This window comes from Lontra canadensis, unplaced genomic scaffold (genome assembly GCF_010015895.1).
Source record: "Lontra canadensis isolate GAN:19392208 unplaced genomic scaffold, GSC_riverotter_1.0 scaffold51, whole genome shotgun sequence".
NCBI lineage: Eukaryota > Metazoa > Chordata > Mammalia > Carnivora > Mustelidae > Lontra > Lontra canadensis.
In genome coordinates this window covers 4,313,363-4,328,446 of record NW_022631045.1, presented here as the reverse complement: position 1 = coordinate 4,328,446, position 15,084 = coordinate 4,313,363, and the positions used below count along the sequence as shown (strand labels likewise).

General features: G+C 34.8%; 1 protein-coding gene across 1 annotated transcript in view; it reads left to right on the top strand.

The window, feature by feature from the left end:
* The window catches only part of SUGT1 (SGT1 homolog, MIS12 kinetochore complex assembly cochaperone), a 40,683-nt gene that overhangs the window by 10,971 nt on the left and 14,628 nt on the right, over positions 1-15,084 (top strand). Inside the window, exons 6-10 of the mRNA XM_032873919.1 lie at positions 1,577-1,630; positions 2,020-2,036; positions 4,410-4,444; positions 6,070-6,166; positions 6,776-6,883. Coding sequence (XP_032729810.1) covers positions 1,577-1,630; positions 2,020-2,036; positions 4,410-4,444; positions 6,070-6,166; positions 6,776-6,883 — 311 coding nt within the window. The remainder of the gene's footprint in view (positions 1-1,576; positions 1,631-2,019; positions 2,037-4,409; positions 4,445-6,069; positions 6,167-6,775; positions 6,884-15,084) is intronic.

Below are 15,084 nucleotides of genomic sequence, written 5' to 3'. Positions count from 1 at the left end.
TGCTCTAAAGTATTATTGAGTATGTTTTTATATTTTAAAAATGTACTCTTGTATTGCTTTGAATATTTGCTTTCCTGTCATGTACCTGCTTGAGAGAGGACAGTGGGCCCAACTTTGCAATTGGAGCCTACAAATTAAGAAGGAGTTGTGAATGATACATGAGTAATTTGGCTATTTACTAAGCAAGCCAGCGTATCTGCACTCTTTGCAAATTCTAAAGAGTCCAGTTATCCTGTACCTTAATACATATTTGAAAACCCTGAAGAGACATAAAGGATTCCATCTTAGATTTCTAAGCCCTGTTCCTTATTTTTTTTTTTTTGAGTGATAGAAAGTTCATCACCTAAATTGTTTCCTTTATTAATATTTTACTCCCATTGATTTTTTTTAACTGCCATTAATTTTTATCTTAGAATTATTTCAAAATCTGCTTCAAATGAAGGTATCTGTTTTTGATAAAATTGCTTTTAAGGATATTTTTATTTAAAAAAGATTTGTCTTTTAATTCTAAGGAAAATTTATGTTAAACTGTTAGGGTTCCCTTATTAACAGACAGGGTAAACAAAAATTGTAACTCAGAATATTACCTTTTTTCTTTTGGTATGGTAGGAAGCTTGGTTTTACTTACGGATTAAATTTGAGTAATAGGTTTTTCAAATCTAGGATTTTGATAAAATTGTTACCCCCACTAGAAGGAGCGTGTGCGTATATGTGTGTAGGTGTTAGTTACGGCCTATACAGTTGAATTTCATTTATAAATTAGTGTTCTAAGAAATTTTTATTTTTCAGAATAATCTTGCCTGCAGTTTGTTTAGTTTGCAAACTTTTATTGAGCGTACTTTTAATAACTTTTAACATTATATTAGATTAGACCCTGTACTGTTTGGATTATCATTGTTCTGAGTCTTTAGAAATTAATTTGCTTATGTACATGTTTACATTGCTATCTCTAAGTATATAGTTCACCGTCTGTAGTCTCTGGGCTGCTGTGGAATCTAGAGATATGACAGAACTGCACAAAGTACAGAGGTGTTTTTTGGTGTTGGTAGGAGTGGCATGGTAACAGGAAAAGCTACTGAGAGAATAGTAGATAGAAGAAGTGGATAGCTGCATTAGAGAATAAATCTGGGGTCAAAAGAGGCTACTAGACGTTGGTCCAGCTGTCTGGTACCAGGCTTCCATCCCACACTAATTGATGGTGTGTTGGGTATCTAATTCAGGTCTGATTTTGTTGTGTGAGACGAATCTCCTTTAATGGGAGAGGGGTGAGGGGAAATGTATTTGTATTTGTATCTGGAAACCAGTAAGGTTTTCTGTGGCTAAAACCAATTTTTTTTTTTTAATTAAAATTCTTCAGCATGAATGTCTTAGGTTTTAAATGTATTAGTATATTTATAGCTCTAGTGTTATGGTTTCTATAATACTGTTAGGACAAATATTTTTGTCTGATTTATTGCTGAATCCCCATTGCTTAAAACACTGTTTGGAACATAGTAGATATTCAGTATTTGTTGAGTGAATATGTTAGATGCTGCTGATGAGTGAGTGATGGTTACACTTAGTTTGTCCGTTCTAGGTACAGATCCTGATTTCACTGTCTGGGTTAAAAGGTGTCAGGAGGCTCAGAATGGTAAGTATGTCGGTTTCCCATGTCTTTCAGTTTACAAAGAAGTATATTTTTGACATTTTTGGATTTAAACAAATTTGTTTTTAACTTTACAACTTTAAAAATCATAAATTTAAATAGTGTGTTTTCTCTTAGATAGGGATTTCCAAGGTTTTGTTATGTTGAAAGGGTGATTTGGATGGATTTGTCTTGTAGTTGTGTTACCACTAAGAAATTACTAAAAGTCTACAGTGAGTCTGGGATGCAAAATTAAACCATTTTTTTTTTATTTGGAATGTATGGAAAATTGGCTTTTATATAATCAGTATGTTTGTGCTACAGAAGTCGTGTATGTGACTTTGCTTCTAAATGTACTGTTAAGTGGAAATGTTTTCTTTTTATGTTTTTAATAGGATCACAGTCTGAGGTGGTAAGTACAAAATTTTTATTCTTCATATTCTTAATTATAATTTTGCCCTATATTTGAGACAGGACTCTGAATGGTCTTTCTTTTACTTAGATCTTAAACAATTCCATGTAAATACTTTTTCCATTAGTAACTGAAATAATACCATTTTTGGTGAAATGGATAATTATTGGACTTGTTTAATGTGTGATCACTTGATTTGGCATATTTTAGTATGGTCAGGGTGGTTTTTTCTTTTCCTTGCTGAAAAGTCATCACATTTAGGTTAAACAGCTGCTGCTTAGAAAGCACTTTCAGGGTTTATTGTGGTGTACTGAGAACACAAAAGTTAAGTAAAATTTGGAAATGTTTGTCTAATTCAGTCACATTTATTGTTTTGGATATGAAGATTTCCAGGTCTTTTCAGTCATTAAAAGTTATGGTGGAGTTGAAAGTTGCTTAATTTTTTTTTTTAACCACTTAGGTTTATTTATAACACACATAGTTACATTATGCACTTAGGTTTATTTATAACACACACAGTTACGTTCTGGCTAGTGGTTTTTAACAGTGACCATCTGCAGCTTAGTAAATAAAATGACAGGGAGTCAGGAGATGTATGTGTGTCTTAACTCTGTCAGCAGTTACTTAACCTACTTGGGTCTCTTCATGTCTGAAGGAAGATTTACATCTCTGTCTTTCAGAATTACATTGTGACATTGAGAAAGTCTATTCTCTGGGCTTTCTTCATGTGTAAACTGGGCCTCATAGAGCTAATCTCCTTCAGGTTGTGAGCGTCAGGCCAGATATGTGTATATGTAGTGACTGGAGGTTGGAACATCACCAAAAGTGAGCCCTGTCTGGTTGTTCCTACACCTGAAAGGCTTTTCCATATTCCTAAGGGTGATGAATGAGGGAAGGATTTTTGGCTTCCTTTGGGGCACATGGGTGGCTCAGCTGACAAAGCATCCGACTCTTGATTTAGGCTCAGGTGATGATCTGAGAGTCATGGACTCCAGCACCTAGTCGGGCTCTGCACTTAGTGTGCAGTCTGCTTCTCCTTCTCCTTTTGCTCCTCCCCTGCTCGCTCTTGCTCGCTTTCTCTAAACAAATAAATGAAAATTTTAAGTAAACAAAAGTTGGGTTTCTTCACCTGCTGGTATTTCTGTTTAGGTCTTATAGTATTCTGTTTGGGATTGGAACGTCCTGCAAAAACAGAATAGATTTCGGATCATACTTAGTAACACAGACGGCTGTTTAGCCACAGTGCATTTTGTTACTGCGGTGGTTCACACTAGTTTAGTTTTATCTTTGCACCATGGTGAATGGGAATAATCTGCTCTAGTCATTGTCTCTACTTGATAGCACCTAGATTCAGGTATTTCTCAATAGTTAATAGTGGAGAGAAATTCTGAGTTAGACTTAAATCTGTAGAGGGGTTTTATTTTGTTCCTCTAAACCCCATCCCTTCCCTATCATTGAGGGATGACTTAGAGGTCACCTATAACCCAGGTCAAGTTCTTTTGATTTATGAGGTCTTAACTGGCACACATGTAGTTTAGGAAAGTATGGATTGGAGCAGAATCATGATTCGTTTGTTTCTTGATAGGCAGTGCAGAATTTTTGTTACTGAGATACCATAAGCACAGTAAGCTGTTATCTGGAAAGCACCATGGAAATGTTCTTTCATATATTCCAGAGCAGTGTTGCATTGCTAAGCCTGAATGTTATACTAAAAAATGTTTTGTTTTTCTTTTAATTTTTTAAAAATGTCATTGTTATTTTCAGATTAGAGAGTTAGCCTTGGAATTGGACATTTAAATGTAACCTTTTCCACTTAGACCTTTAGAAAGTTTTTTGTTTTATGCTTTTATTTTTATTCTGAAATTTTTTTTTACTTAAACTCAATTTAATTAACATATAGTGTATTATTAGTTCCAGAGATAGGATTTAGTGATTTTTCAGTTGTATATAATACCCAGTGCTCATTCTGTCAAGTGCTCTTCTTAATGTCATCACCCAGTTATCCTGTCCCTCACCCACCGCCCCTCCAGCAACCCTCAGTTTGTTTCCTATGGTTAAGAATCTCTGTAGCTTGTCTCCCTCTCTGTTTTCATCTTATTTTTCCTTCCTTTCCCCTTATGGTTTTATTTTAGAAGAAAAATCTCTTTTGACATTTTAACTCACAATATTATAAAAATGTTGATTATTCTTAAATTTTGTGATAACTTGTATTTTTAACAAGAATACTATGCTTTGTCTTGAGGGATATGTTGATGTAGTTATTCCATATCAAAGTAAATACAGCATTGGGTAAATTAATAATACATGCATTTTTAATATATAGTTGCTAAACTAATTTGTAAAAATCGTTCTCTTGCAACTTGCCAAAATCAGTCTGCATCCCAGAGGACTCATCAGTCAAAAATCAAGTAAGTGTTTCTTTTTCATAAACAATGCATGGTAAATATGGCTAAAGGAAAAAGTCCTGTTTAATAGTAAGCAAGTCCTTACCCTGTGCTGTTCGGTGTTTTTTAGAAATTGTGTTTAGCCTGGGAAAACTAATTCTAAGGCTGTTTACTGATTGATAGTCGTGTTTATGTTAAGGTTAAATTCAAGTCAGTTCTCTACTTTAAACTTGCTTCATCTGGTTCCATTATAATGTCACCTTTCCATGAATGACAAGAGCCTCTTCCAGTTGTTATTACACAGGTAAATAAATTAGTAGTAGGCTTGGCAGAATTGTAACTACCTGCTTTTTATATTTTAGAGTAAATTTTTCATAGAGTAATTCTGCATGGGTTGAAAGGGACAACTGTTGCTCAGGGCAACAGTTACAATAATGAATTAAGCATCTAGCAGGTATTCGAATTTATTTTTAATTATTAGTCATGTGTGCAACTTGTATTCTTAGGACTGTAATAGAAAGAAACACAAGACATTGATTTGGAGCTTTGCATCCCCACTGAATTTCAGAAGGAAATTTTGAGACTCTTAAAGTTTGTTTCTTTAATCAAGGTGCATTTTAATTACCTAAAATGGTTTGGAAATGTTAAAACAAAAAGATCTGTTCCTGCTCTTTCTAGGGAGATTTAGGATGACTCTCCCAAATACCAAGTAGATAAGGAATTGGGACTAGCTTGATGGCAGCAGCAGGAATAGAACGGAAACATTAAATAATAATTATGTTTGGAGCATACAATAATCCACCAGTATTAAACATTGATTTAATACTGGTTCTGTGTACCAGGCACTATGCTTAGTTCTAGGAATATAATAGTGGCAGGATAGATAAACTGCTCTGCCTCATGGAGTTTATAATCTAATATAGGCTAATTTGAGAGTGAGGATCCCTGCATTTCTAGAGCCTTATGCGGGAAAGACACATAATTAGAATCTCTAGGCACATTAGTTTTCCCATGTACCTTGAAAGTGAAGGAAGATACAGTATTTAATGTGCCTGGCAGAATGAGTTAAATTTTAAGTTATTTCAATTTTAGCTCATTTGCTTCTGCTCCCTGTGTTCAGGGCTGTTTGCCCCAGCTTCAGTTAAGAGATTTTGGTGTGGAGTCCAGCTGACATGGGTCCAGTTTAACACCTGCCTGACTGGCTGATTGCTTTGCCCATCTGGGCCTATTTTTCATCTGTAAAAGAGGGATAGAAGTGCTTTTTCTTACTATTAGGTTGAAATGAAAGTGTAAAGCTGTTAATGGTATATAATAATGGTTTGCTGTTAAGAGTAAATTTCATCTTTAACATTAGCTTAAGCACAACAATATTAGAGATAAGAGTCAGAGCCCAGAAAATCATGGAAGTATTTAAGTATCCTGGAAAGGTTTGAGGCATCATACCCTAATGTTCTTTTCCATTAGTGCAGATCAAAGAAAATTAGTTATATAATTTCTGTGAATCACCATCTGCTTTGCTTATTTGTTCCTCAAGGTGGAGCTCTTGTTGTTTATCAGATTGTAGTTTTATCTTGACAAAACATAAAGCAGCAGCAACTTTAAGAAAATTAAATGTTCTGAGGTGTTTTTTCTTTTTTTTTTTTTAATAGGTATGACTGGTATCAAACAGAATCTCAAGTAATCATTACACTTATGATCAAGAATGTTCAGAAGAATAATGTAAATGTGGAATTTTCAGAAAAAGAGGTTATTATAGTCTTTGAATCATTTTTTATTTTGAGATTAAATACTTTTATTTGGAAGAATTGTAACTACCTGCTTTTTATATTTTAGAGTAAATTTTTCATAGAGTAATTCTGCATGGGTTGAAAGGGACAATAAGTAAGATGTGATTTGGTTACATTTGTATACTTTATGAAAAAGGTCTTATTTTTTGTGTGATTTATATGTCTTAGAATTTACTAACCACAATAAATTAGTGTGACTTGTAATAACTTGATTTCTTAGCGTTTGGAAAACTTCAATGATACTTAAGTTAGTGGCAGAAGTAGGTATTTTGCATATGAATACTTTCTTTTGTTACATTTTGTGTTCTTTTGCTCTTACATCTAGAGTTTTCTAGAGATTTAAATGTTAAGTGAAACATACTGTGTTCTGCTTATTTAATTGTGTATGTGAGAATCCATGTAAAAGATTCCAGATAGGAAAAGATTATTTTGAATTTCTTAAATTTGATATTCCATAGAAAGTGTAAAATAATCAGCGACAGCATGAAGTTCTGTTATATTCAGTCTAAGTATTTTACCTTTCATTATATAAATTTATAAAATGTGCTGCTAATTTTGTCTTCATTAGTTGTCTGCTTTGGTGATACTTCCTTCTGGAGAGGATTACAATTTGAAACTGAGACTTCTTCATCCTATAATACCAGAACAGAGCACATTTAAAGTACTTTCAACAAAGGTAAGACAATTTTAAAAGAGTTGTCAGTAGTGGGGGCATCTGGCTGGCTCAGTAAGAAGAGCATGTGACTCGATCTCGTGGTCATGAGTTCAAACCCCATGTTGGGTGTAGAGATAGATTTTTTATTTATTTATTTAAAGATTTTATTTATTTATTTGACAGAGATCACAAGTAGGCAGAGAGGCAGGCAGAGAGAGAGGGGAAACAGTCTTCCTGCTGAGCAGAGAGCCCCATGCGGGGCTCAATCCCAGCACCCTGGGATCATGACCTGAGCCAAAGGCAGAGGCTTTAATCCCCTGAGCCACCCAGGCTCCTGAAAGATAGATTATTTAAATGAGAAAAGTTGTCAGTAGTATTTTCAGAATAAAGAAATATTGGTCAACTAATTGCCAGTGTGATTATAAGCTTATAGATCCCTTTAAGCACATATTTTCAAATTAAAAGGTACAGGTAAGTGGGTGTCTGGGTGGCACAGTCGGTTGGGTGTCTGCCTTCAGCTCAGGTCATAATCCTGGAATTCCAAAATGGAGTCCCGCCTGGAGCTCCCCACTCAGTGAGGATTCTCTTTTTCCTTCAGACCCTCCCCTCTCTCCTGCTTTCTCTCTTTCACTCTCTCTCTCTCAAGTAAATAAAATCTTTGATAGAGAAGGAAAGAAAAAAAGAAAGAAAGAAAGAAAGGTACAGGTAAATAAAAGAAAACAAATTTCGAGTGACAGTTTTCCCCTTCCCAGATTCTAGGACAATGAAATTTAAAAGTTAGTTTAACCTCAGTAGTGTTTGTATACTTAAGATTGGTATATTTCTTAAAGAGGTGTTCAAAAAAGATGAAATTATCAGCCTGTCTTTAAGATTTGATAAAGTCTCTTCTCTTAAACTTGGCCTGTTTTGATGTATAAATATTTTCTTACCCTATCTTAATGTAGTCAGAAATACAAACTACTATGAAGATGAATCTGCTTTTTTTTTTTGTTTTTTAATTAAGCTGAATTTTAAAATACTTTGTTATGAGGGAATACTGAATGATTTAAACTGCAGTTCTAGTAGTTATATAATTTTTAAGTTTCTTTATATTTTCAAAAAAGTAAAATATGCAGTAGAATTAAAATTCATAGAATGTTTTAGACAGCAGTCAGAAGATGTAGGTAGTATAAGTCGGACAAGTACTGAACTACTGAACTGAAAAATAAAAAAAACCTGACTCTGGTTCTTTGCTTGTCCTGTGAATTTAGACTAGTCATACAGTTATTATAAGACTAAATTTTCACCGTCTTTAAAAATGAGATGTATGAACTAAATGAGCACTGGAATTTTTTTCATCTACAAAATTGTGTGAGGATGTATAATGAGTTATGACAGCAGATGATTTAAGTAGACTTTTTCCATTACTATACGTTCTTTATACATATGTCTTAGAACATAACTATGTTAGTAACTATTGAGTTTAAGTGCTAAGGACGTGAATTTTCCTATCCTAGAATAGAATCAGGGTTGGCCTGCGTTTGGGAGGATATGATAACTGGGCCTGCAGAAAGAAGAGGATACCTGCAAAACATTTGAGCAGAAGCACAGCGTTAAGAATTGGTAGTTCTGGGGCACCTGGCTGGCTCAGTGGGTTAAGCCTTTGCCTTCAGCTCAGGTCATGATCTCAGGGTTCTGGGATGGAGCCATGTATTGGGTTCTCTGCTCAGTAGGGAGCCTGCTTCCCCCTTTCTGCCTGCTTCTCTGCCTACTTGTGATCTCTTTCTTTCTCTCTCTCTGTCAAATAAATAAATTAATTAATTAAAAAAAGAATTGGTAGTTTTTTGCATTTAGTTAGAAGTGATTTCCCCACTTACTTGAAGATTACAAAGTACAGAGCTGTTAAATTATGAGTAGACATGAGAAGATACAGTTGTTTGGATGCTAGAAAGTGAGAAAAAAGGGATGAAATCTTAACAAGATTTTAGTCTTACCCCATCCACACAATGTAGAATTTGTTTTATAAAAGAAGTTGGGTAAATAATCAACCACAAAACTCTAGCTAGATTTGGGAGATCAGAAAGTTAAGGGTTTGGCATTTTTGTACATATTTTTACCAACAGGTTGTTAATGCACATTCTTTTGAAGCATAATAGATGGTAAATGACTTAAAAACTTGTGTTACTGGGTCTCCTCATGTAATTTATGGAAGAATAGGATGTGTGGTAATGAATACACAAGTTTGTGTGGCTAGAATTGAGGATGTTAACAAAGCACGGTTATCTCTCCTTAATTCTCCTTTGATTCTTGAGTGCTTGTTGTTTGTAACCATCTGCAACCCCCCTGCTATATTCCCAGTTTGCTTTTTTGATCCTTTCTTTCTTTAAATGCTACATGACTACTTTTCTTTTTTATATAGTAGTTCATATATATATTTCATTACTCTTGCATCTAGTCTGTGAGGATAAGAAGCAAGTCATATCCATACCTCCGGGTAAGGATATCCTAGTTAACTCCACAAACTACAAAATGAGTAATTCTTTAGTATAAGTATGATCCATTTGCTAAATTTGTCTAGCCCTGTGCCTTGTACATAGTGCTGGTCAGTAATTGTTCAGTGAATGAATTTAAATTGGATTCTAATGTTAATGCTTTGAGATTGATAGAATATTTTTACTCTTTGTTTTAATAGATGAAAAGAGACTGAGGTTCCTGGACTTTTAAATGCTTTTCCCGAGTTTTACATAGTTACTGAATTGTTCATCCTGGCCCAAAAGGAATACTTCTCTGTCTGGAAAGCTAGTGCTTCTTTGTTTAGGTCTTTCTAAGTTCTTTAATAAAGAAGTAAAATTTTTAAGAAGTGTAATGGGAGATAATTATTTTTCTTGTCTTAACCCAAAGTAATATATATTAGTTTTGTTAGACTGCTAACTTTTAAGCTGTGTTTTATGGGAAACAAATTGAAATAATTGCACTTAATTTTATGTTAAGGGAAATGAAAATTTTGAATCTTTTTTTCATACAGCAAAGGGAGACTGTTTCAATACTGAAAGTAAAATTTTTCTTTGGGTTACTGAGGCTTATTTAATGATGACACTAAGAGAAAAATAAGTCATTTGATTTTCATTTGTATTTAGGTGTCTTGAATCCTGTCTTGAATCAGAATGATTCTGTTTAGAAGAATCTGGTAAAATTAGGGATTCCTTAAAATCTGTGCTTTAAAAGGCCTATTTCTTTGCTTTGAGAATCCAGTTTCTTTCTTTTCTACCTTCCAGGCTGAATAAGTGTTGCATATTCTTGTATAATTGTTGGTTAATTGTTACTAATTCAAGTAAAATATAATTTGCAGTGAAAATAAGAGCTATAGGACCCTTAAGTTAATGAAGCAGCATTTCTTAGCTCAGTATTTTACAATAGCATATCTAGTCAGAATTCATATTTTTTTCCAGTACCTCTGATAGTTATTTCTACTTTTTATTGAATATCAGCTTTCATAACTGCCTATTCATTTTCTTTATTAAGAAACTGTATTGTTTCTTTGTTCATCTTGTTAATTTCATGACCATATCCCCTGCTCACAATCACAAGATTATAACTTCAGTGACAGCTATGCTGTGAAATACTCATTTTAAAGATTAATAGTCACTACTTCCAAAAAATTAGAATTTTCAAAATCCTTTGAAGTTAATTCACCCTTGTAGAAATGTTCTTCCAGGCACTTGGCTGGCTTAGTTGGCGGAGTATACAGCTCTTGATCTTGGGGTGGTGGGTTCGAGGCTCATGTTGGATGTAAAGATTACTTACAAATAAATTCTTCAAAAGAAAAAAAAAATGTTTTTCTATTCCTGTTTCTAGTCAAAGCAGTCTTTTTGTATTTGTATCTATATAAACTATGAAGGCTTTTACCTGGAACTGTGAGAAGTAAAGTATCTTTATTTGGAGACAAATAATTGCTCCCTTCTCCTTTCTTAACTGAATAAAATTGAGAGGTTTTAGAGTGAACTCCTTTTCTTTTTTTTTTTTTTTCTTTTAAAGGTTTATTTATTTATTTGACAAACAGAGATCACAAATAGGCACACAGGCAGGCAGAGAGAGAGGAGGAAGCAGGCTCCCTGCTGAGCACAGAGGCCGATGTGGGGCTTGATCCCAGGATACTGGGATCATGACCTGAGCTGAAGGCAGAGGCTTAACAGCCACCCAAGCGCCTCTGAACTCCTTTTCTTAATATTCATAGAAGAATCCTAATGATGATGTAATAGAGTTGGAGATGTTTGGGCAGGATGCTTCTGCTTTTTTAAACACAAAGGTGTGGGGGTTTTGGGATTGTTTTATGTCTTTTTCTCTTTTAAAATTTTATGCATTTATTTAGAGAGAGAGAGAGTGCACACGCAAGCAAGGGAGGGGTTCTGGAGAGAGGGAGAAAGAATCCTAACCAGACTGCACTGAGAGCAGAGCCTGAGGCAGACTTCAATCCCATAACCATGAGATCACGACTTGAGGTGAAGTCAAGAGTCCGATGCTTAACTGACTGAGCCACCCATTGGCCCCCTGTTTTACGTCTTTGATACAGTGGTGGTGGTAATAGTTTTTGTTGTTGTTTTTTTAAAATAAGTATTTAGTTGCTGATAATCCACAGATTGTTTTTGAGGTGTATTCTTGCCCCCTTTTCTATTAATGCATATTCATATATTTTCCAAAGAAAAGGATTTTTTTTAAAAGATTTTATTTATTTATTTGAGAGACAGATATCACAGGTAGGCAGAGAGGCAGGCAGACAGAGACAGATGGGGAAGCAGGCTCCCTGCTGAGCAGAAAGCCCATTGTGGGGCTCGATCCCAGCACCCTGGGATCATGACCTGAGCCAAAGGCAGAGGTTTTAACCCACTGAGCCACCCAGGCACCCCAAAAGAAAAGGATTTTACTGTAAATACTGTCTATAGCTATCTCTTTAAATTTAACCATACATTTGGATAATTTTTTGATGCTTTTATTCTACAGCAAAGTATTTCACTATGCATTTATTGTAGCTTAGCCAGTCCTTGCTGTTTGACCTGTGCAGAATTATGGTAGGTAACTGTTTTGATTGCGGTGTATTATCCTGTGTGATCCTCACAAATACTGCTTGGTGTAGGTATTTTTATCACCTATTTACAGGTATAAACTGAACCCAGAGATGTTAAGTAATTTGCCCAGATTTTTTAGCTAATTATAATGATGAAGATAATGATAATAGCATTCAGTTATTTGCCAGACACAGTGCTCTGTTCTTTTCATACATGGTTTCATTTAACCCTGATAAGGACCCTAAATGAGGTATACCCTATTAAATCACTTTTTACAGGAGAAACAGGCTCAGTGAGATTAGGTACTTATTCATGGTCCTAGTTCCAACAAGTAGCACCTGTTTATGACTCCTTTCTAAAATTATGCAGTTGATAGTTTTTGTCCTGCTTTCAACCTCTGCTTATTTCTGAGGAAATAAGTAAAACTTCTAGCAGTGAAAGACACTTCCAGCAAGTTGTCTATCTATCTTGGTTGCCTCATCTCTAAAGTATGGATGGTAATCTCCTTTTATAGGGTTGTTCTATTAAGTGATGACATATACAAAGCACACAGGGTTTATAGTAGTGCTCAACAAATATTCCTGCTATTATTATTTTATCCTGATTATGTAGATTTTTATTCCAGTTATAAAAGCAATAAACGCATATTATAGAAAATGTAGAAAAATATAAAGGAGCTGAGAAAGTAATCAGTCTCACTACTAATGACATTTTGACAGACTTCCAGAAAACTGGAATATTTTTTATATTTCGATTTTTTTTCTTTTTAAAGATTTTATTTATTTGAGAGAGGGAGAGAGCAAGAGAGCACAAGCAGGGGGAGGGGCAGGCAGAGGGAGAAGCCGACTCCCCGCTGAGCAAGGACCCAGATGCGGGACTCCATCCCAGGACACAGATCATGACCTGAGGTGAAGGCAGACTCTTAACTGATTGAGCCACCCAGGTGCCCCCCCCATATTTAGATCTTTCACTACAAGTGATATACTGGAATTTTTTGTTTATGGGAATATCTTTTCTGATTAATTTCTTCAGGAAGAATAGAGACTGTGATCTTATGTACTATCACAGTTCCTGGCCCACAGTAGGTACTCATTAAATATTTGAATTATACTATTAGAGCTTTTGTGATTTTTCAGTTTCTCATCATTAATAACTGTCTTCTGCATTTTAAAAAAAAGATTATGAAATGATTTGAATGAAAAAATAAAGATAGTAGATATGCAGTATGGCTTCAGGAAGACTGAGTTTGCTCTATTTTTGGACGAAGTGGTTAGGTACAGCCGTTAAACATGTTGAGAGCTGAGTAAGAACATTGTGAAATTACATTCTAAAGGTCAGAAACAATAGTTGAATGACTACAGCCTTGAAACAGATGGTTGTCAAAACTTTGCCAGGAAAAAAGTTCAGCAGTAAATTGGCATAGCTCTCTAGTCGCTGAGAAAGATGCCTTCCTGTCAGCCTATGGCAGTAAGTGGGAGCTTTTGCCGCCTCCTAAGAAGGTGGTGTCTGGATGCCATGACCCTTTTGGAGTAACGGCTTCCTTTTAAATCTGAAGTTGTTTCATTGGAAAATATTAAATTGTCTGTGCACAAAGAATTTAGAAGTGGGTGATAGTATGCAAAATCATGAAAACTTAACAATCTGGAACAGGAGGGATTCTTATTTAGTAATCTGTGAATACTGCTTTGGGATATTACTGAAGGCCTTCCCCGTGCACATGAGAGGAACACTCAGACCAAGGTTCTAAGTTAACTTATAAATTATTTTTGACTTAAATGAAAATAGAATAGCTAAATAATAGTTGCAATAAAAAAATACCTGAAATTGGGTGTGTGGTAACTCTGGAGTTGCCTGCCAGAGTCATTAAGATTTAAAATTTCATTTTTACAAGCATGTATAAGCGTTGAAAGTGAAATGGGTGTAAAAAGGAATTCAGAGAAAATTAGCTCCCCCACTTTTTTAAAAAGCTTCTTTAAGTGTGTTTTTATTATGTGCAGCTATTTTAATGAATGGATTAAATACAATTTCAAATTCAGTTCAGTGTTTCTCACTTGATACACGTCGTTACTAAGAGCTTTGACTTTGGCCTTACAAAGTCCTCATTCTGCACATTTCATACTGCACCATTCATACTGCACAATTACTCAGGTTATAGTGGCTTTCAGTACATGTGAGTGCCAGTGTATGCTGCTCCTTAGGTGAAATAAGAACTTTTTGTTGACTATGCTTAAGTGCAGGAACTTGAGATGTGAATGGAGGGTGCCCTGAGGCAGAGATATTAGCTAAGGATAGTGTTGATGTATACACTGCTTGCCAGGTCTTCATTTCCAGATGAGTTGAAAAAAGGAGCAAGATGAAGTTTTAAATTTTAGGATAATATCCCCTTTCAGTAACTGTTGCTGTGTCATTGCCAGCTATTAGAGTTTTGCTCCTTTTTGATAAATATTCCAGCAGTGACAACTTAAAACAACCGTATTACTATCACTTAATACTGTGTATGAGAAAATATGGGTGGTGTTTTACTTTATAAAAATTAGTCATTCATTTTAGAGAATTCTAGAGATACATATAAACTTAATGTTAAAAATACTATACTTTCCCAGTGACATTTGTTTTCATGGTGTTTTCATTATGAGAACAGTTTTTTGTTAAATTTCTGTGCTAAAGAAAATACAAATATTCAAGGACCACACCCCTCCTATACCATCACTTCTGTCTGATTAAAATTATTGGCAGATTTCTCAGTTAGTGTTTTGTTAAGGTATTTTAAAATGTAAATTTTAAGGATTCTGACACTAAATGCAGGTGGTAGAAAGATTACCAGTGATTGCTGGTCTGAATTTTTCTGATTTCACAGAGTTAAAGAACCAGTGTGAATAGGCTTTTCTTTTTGTTATATTTGTCTTTTGATTTTTTTTTTTCCTATTTACAAAAGTAAATCCTTTTCTTAGAAAAAATTAGAACATAAAATTCTGTTTTGAGGGGCGCCTGGGTGGCTTAGTTTTAAGCATGACTCTTGCTTTTGGCTGGGGTCACGATCTCAGGGTCTTGAGATGGAGCCCTGTATTGGGCTCTGCACTGGCTGTGGATCCTGTTTAGAATTTTCTCTCTCCTTCTCCTCCTCCCCGCGCTTGCACTTCCTCTCTCTCTAAAATAAATTTATAAGATCTTTTTAGGAAA